We start from the raw sequence: 5957 nt of genomic DNA, 5'->3' as shown, positions 1-5957 counted from the left end.
GCTACATTTATTTTCATCCTTAGGTGGCGACAGACAAGGTTGCAGAGAAGCTGAGTTCTACTCTCTCATGGGTAAAGAACACAGTATCCCATACAGTCAGTCAGATGGCCAGTCAGGTGGCAAGTCCAGCTGCTTCATTACACACTACATCCTCATCTACCACATTGTCAACACCAGCCCTTTCACCATCTTCTCCATCACAGTTAAGTCCTGACGATTTAGAACTCCTGGCTAAACTGGAGGAACAAAACAGGTGAGTGAGCTGCATGGCATTTCTTTTCCTAATTATTATACAAACCCAGCATAGTGAAAATTTTAAATATATACTCATTAAGAATGTTTATTTTCTAGGGCTGGGGATCTACCTCAGTGGTTCTGGTGCCTGCCTTGCAAGCGAGGACCTGAGTTTGATCCCCGGTACCAAAAAAAAAAGAATGTTTATTTTCTAGTTTTTGGCTCATTTACCAAACCTAACAAAAGAATTCAAATCTTTTTGTGGCAAGTGGATTGGGCTTAAAACAGATTAAATTTTTCTTTTAGTAAAGATGGCTTTAGAGATTTGTTTTCTTAATATAACAGATTCCCTAAATCCTTCCTGAATTTTATAAAAAAAATTTTTGGGGAATGATGCTAGGGATTTAGCCTAGCACATGCTAGGTAAGTGCTGTACTATTGAGCTACATCTCCAACCTTACCATTTTGATTTTAAATTCTCTAAAATTAGTAGGGTATGGGGACACATACCAGTAGTACTAGGTACTTGGGAGGCTGAGGCAGGAGGATTTTGAGGCATGCGCCACCACACTCCACATTCTTTCTTTTTTTTTTTTTTGGTACTGGGGATCGAACTTGGGACCTTGCACTTGTGAGGCAGGCAGCAGAACCACTGAGCTAAATCCCCAGCCCGAGGACATTCTTGATCTAAGCCATAACACAAGTATATAATGCTGTTTTAGTTACTTTTTCTTTTGCTGAGACAAAATATCCAACACCCAAAGTTAAAGGAGGAAAGGTGTATTTAGTTCACAGTTTGTAGAGGTTTCAGTTCATAGTTGGCTGGCTTCAAAGCAGGGTAGCATGGCAGAGGGACATCTCAAAGGAAAACAGTTCATGGTGAGCAGAAGGCAGCATAATAGTGAAGAAGTAAAGCAGCAAGCAGCAAAGATGGTAGCTTGTTATCCCTTATATTCTATCTAGGCAACAGACACTTAGGACAGGTAGCACTTTTATCCCGGGTAGCCCTTCCCATTATCCACACTCAGAACTATGCTGAACCAATCAGTGGATTAATTTAGTAATCACACACCCTTAATCTCAGCATCATACACTCTGATCCAGCCACCTCTGAAAAAGGCCCATCTATGACTTTGAGGGGACATGTAGACACAAGCCATAACAAATGACAGCTTTAAGGGTAAAAACAAATATCATTTTTTACTAGCTTTTTTGATGTATAATTGACATATCAACTGCATACCTTTTTGTGGTGTTTGTGTGGTACTCGCAGTTGACCTCAGGCTCTTTGTATTGAGCTACATCCCCAACCTTTTAAAATTTTTTATTTTGAAACAGTCTTGCTAAATTGCCCAGGCTGGGCTCAAATTTGGAATCCTCCTGTCTCAGCCTCTCAGAGTTTTGGAATTTCAGGTATGCTTGAAACCATGCCCAGCTTCAATTACATATACTTACATAATTTGATAAGTTTTGGCATACATGTATACCTATGAAACTGTCATCATAATCAAGAAAACGAACATCTACATTATTCCCTTCTCCCTCTCTGACTCTACCCAGCCACTGTAGATTATGCTTTTGAGAATTTTAGGGAAATAGAATGATTCAGTATGTACTCTTTTTTGTATGAATTATTGCACTTAGCATAATTCTTTTGAAAGTTGTCATAGTATGTATAAGTAGTTTATTACTTTGTTATTGCGTGTCAGTATTCTGTCAAATGGGCATACACTGTTTATCCCCTAACCTGTTGGATGTGAAATGGTGTAAACATTTCTGTATAAGCCTTTGCATTGATGGATACTTTTATTTCTATTGGACAAATACCTAGGAATGGAAAGGTTCTGTTGTATGGTAGGTGTTGTTTTACTGGCAAACTTTCCAAAGGGCCTGTACTTTTTCACATTCCCACCAGAAGTATATAAAGTTTCTGGTTCCTCTGTGTCCTTGCCAACACTTGCTATGGTCAATCTTTTTAATTTTAGCCATTCTAATAGGTACTGATACGTGCATTTTTTTTTTTTTTTTGGTACCGGGGATTGAACTTGGGTCCTTGCGCTTGTGCAGCAGGTGGTGAAACCACTGAGCTAAATTCCCAGCCCGTGATATGTGCTTTTTATTGGCATTTCCTTAATAGTGTTGAGCATCTTGTTATGTGTTTACTTTCTAGTTGTATATCATCGATTTTTTTCTCATTAATTTTATGGGTACATTTTAGTTATACAATATGCCGACATTGGTTATTGGGAGTTTGTACCTTTGCATAATATATCTTGGTTCTTAGTTTTTTCCCCATTCCCCTGCCTTCCATTCAGCCCCTCCACCCCTCCCTGTTTACAGAGACTTTGTTTCCGTTTTTTCCTTTTCTCATATTTATTCCTCTCCCTTCTTTTCTTTCCCCTATCCCTCCTACTTCCCCTTCCCCTTGGACCTTTTCTTCCTATTTCACATTATCTATTATACATTTTGAACCTTATTTGCACTTTCAGTTTCTCACACCAGAGAATCTATTTGGTATTTACATGTGTGTGACCTATTTATTTCACTTAAGAGTATGGCCTCAATATGCATCCATTTAGCTATTAATGACTCTAGTTTCTCATTCTTTATGGCTGAGTAGTACTCCATTTTACAAAAAAACACATCTTTATCCAGTTTCCAGTTGATGGGCACTTGGCCTGTTTCTAAGCTTTAGCTATTACAAACTGCTGATATAAACATGGGTACACATATATCTCAGTGGTATGATTCTTTTAATTCTTTTGGGAAAATACCCAGCGGGGGAATAGCTGGGTCAAACGGGACCTCCAGCCCTAGTTCTTTGAGGTGTCTCCACACTGATTTCCACAGTGGTTGCACCAGTCTGCACTCCCACCAACAATGGAGAAGGGTTCCTTTCTGTCCACACCCCCACCAGCATTTGTTACTGGTTAATTTCTTGATAGCAGCCATTCTTTGTGGGGTGAGGTGAAATCTCAGTGTTGTTTTCATCTGCATCTCTTGAATGACCAGTGATGTTGAACATTTTTTCATATATTTATTTGCTGCTTTCACTTCTTTGTCTGAGAAATGTCTGTTCATTTCAGATGCCCATTTTTGAATTGGGTCTTTGAATTTGGGGGTCTGATTTTTTTCAGTTTTTTATATATTCTAGTCCTTTGTCTGAGGTACAGCTGCTAAAAATTTTTTCCCACATTGTAGGTTGTCTGTTAGCTCTGTTGGTGGTTTCTCTTGCAGTGCAGAAGCTTTTTAATAAGATGAGATCCCAGTTGTTGATTCTTTGTGCTAGTTCCCGTGCTACTGAGGTTTTGTTCATAAAGTCTTTTCCTATGCCAATATCTTCAAGAGTGCTACCTAATTTATCTTCCAGCAAGTTTAGTGTTTCTGTTTTTATATTTAGATCTTTAATCCACTTCGATCTTAGTTTAGTGCATGGTGATAGTTATGGGTCTAGTTTTAATCTCTGACATGTTGAAATCCAGTTTTTCCAACACCATTTATTAAATAGGCTATCTTTCCTCCAATGAGGGTGGTTGGCTCCTTTGTCAAAGATGAGGTGGCTGAGTATGTCTGAAGTTGTTTCTGCATCTTCTAATCTATTCCACTGATCCTTGGGTCTGTTTCTTTGCTAGTACCATGCTGATTTTATCACAGTAGCTTTGTAGTTTAGCTTCAAGTTGGGCATTGCGATACCCCCAGCCATGTCTCTGTTGCCCAGAATTGCTTTTGCTATTCTAGGTCTCTTCTTGTTCCAAATGAATTTTTGGATTGTTTTCTCTAGCCCTGTGAAGTATATTGTTGGAATTTCAATCCGCATTGCATTAAATCTATATAGCAGTTTTGGAAGTATGGCCATTTTCACTATATTAATTCTTCCTACCCAGGAACAAGGGATCTCTTTCCGTTTTCTTATATCCTCCTCGATCTCCTTTTTCAGGGTGCTGTAGTTTTGAGTGTAGAGGTCTTTTGCTTCCTTTGTTAGATTGATTCCTAGATATTTCATTTTTTTGGATAATATGCATCCATTTAGCTATAAATGTATTTAGTTTCTCATTCTTTATGACTGAGTAGCATTCCATTTTGTAAAAAAAAAAAAACCTACATTTTTATTTTTCAGTCTCCAGTTCATGGGCCTTGGGTTGTTTCCAAGTTTTAGCTATTACAGTGATTTTTAGAAGTTAGAGTGTTTGCTCTCTTATTTTTATTTTGAACATTGTTTATGTATTTGGGCTACAAATCCTTTATCAGGTACATAATTTTCAAGGCTTGATTTCCCATTTGGTTGGCTTATTCTCTTAAAAGTATCTTTTGAGCTAGCTGTAGTAGCACTGCCTCTAATCCCAACATTCTGGGAGGCTGAGGCAGGAGGATCACAGGTTGGAGCCCAGCATGGGCTATTTAGTGACGTAGTATGACACAGTCTCAAAATAAAAATAGGTAGATAAGGGTGCGGATGTAGCTTACTTTGAAAGCTATGGGTTTAATGCCCAGTACCACAAAAAACAAACCAACAAAAAACCAAAAAACTCCCCCAAAACAGAAGTTTATTTTGTTTGTTAAAGAGGTGGGGGTCTTGCTGTATTGCCTACTCTGTCTTGAAATTCCTAGGCCAATGTGATTGATCTTTCCTCAGCCTCCCAAATAGCTGTAACTATAGGCATCTACCACCACACTCAGCCTAAGAAATTTTATAGTTTTAAGTTTTACATTTAGCTCTGTGATACATTTTAAGTTAATTTTGTATATGGTGCAAAGTATAGATTGAAGTTCTTTTTTTTTTTTGCGGTACTAGGGATGAACTCAGAACTTTGCACTCGTGAGGCAGGCATGGTGCCACTGAGCTAAATCATCCCCAGCCCCTTAAAGTTCATTTTTGAATGTGTACATTTGATTGTTCCTGTATCATTTGTTAAAATGACTATCTTTTCCCTACTTTTTTTTGTATTTTTGTCAAATATCAGTTGTCCATAGATGTATGAGCCTGTTTCTAGACAATATTTTTATAGTAAAAATCTTGAAATCAGATAGAACTAGTCTTCTAATTTGACAGTCTCATGTAAATTTTACAGTCAGCTGACTAATTTTTAGAAAACATCTGTTGAAAGTTTGGTTGTGATTGCATTGAATCTTTAATTTTCAGTAGTTCATTGCTAGCATATAGGGATAAATTGTTTTTCTTATATTGGTTGTGAGTTCTGAAGCTTTCCTAGATTCATTATTCTGATATGGCTTTTGGTTTTATGTTCTTTTAAAGATTTCAGAAATATTTTCTATATAGATAAGTGTGTTGTCTGTGAATCAGAGCACTTTTACATCTTTCCAGTCTGAGGATCTTTTGTCTCCTTTTCCTACCTATTGCAACAGACTAGAGTTTCCAGAATAAATTTGAATGTAAGTTCATAGCTTTGTTTTCCTAATCTTGGGGGGAAGCATAAAACATGTTAACTATGGGTATTTGCATATGCCTTTTCATCAGGTTGAGGAAATTTCTTGCTCTTTCTTGCTTCCTGAGAGTTTATACAAAATAGATTTTGGATTTTGTAAGATGCTTTTTCTGAATCTCTTGAAGTGATCATATGATTTTATTCTGTTAGGCTGATAATGTGGTAAATGACATTGATTTTTGAATGTTAAACTAATTTAATGTTCCAAAGATAAACCCTACTTGGTCATTATAAAATATTGCTATCTTTATAAATATTAGTGTCTTTATAAAATATTGA

At 37.1% G+C, this 5957-nt stretch overlaps 1 protein-coding gene across 8 annotated transcripts in view; it reads left to right on the top strand.

Moving 5' to 3' along the window:
* Evi5 (ecotropic viral integration site 5) overlaps positions 1 to 5957 on the top strand; it is a 230081-nt gene that overhangs the window by 39155 nt on the left and 184969 nt on the right. For all 8 annotated transcript variants that reach the window (XM_021255368.2, XM_004841266.4, XM_087213125.1 and 5 more), the window contains exon 2: positions 24 to 253. In XM_021255368.2, the coding sequence (XP_021111027.1) occupies positions 24 to 253 (230 nt within the window). The remainder of the gene's footprint in view (positions 1 to 23; positions 254 to 5957) is intronic.

Source organism: Heterocephalus glaber, unplaced genomic scaffold (assembly GCF_053883595.1).
Source record: "Heterocephalus glaber isolate CG9 unplaced genomic scaffold, H.glaber_assembly_v1.0 deba00001442, whole genome shotgun sequence".
NCBI classification, from domain to species: Eukaryota; Metazoa; Chordata; class Mammalia; order Rodentia; family Bathyergidae; genus Heterocephalus; species Heterocephalus glaber.
The sequence above is the reverse complement of the archived record's forward strand: the minus strand, read 5'-3'. Positions and strand labels throughout refer to the sequence as shown.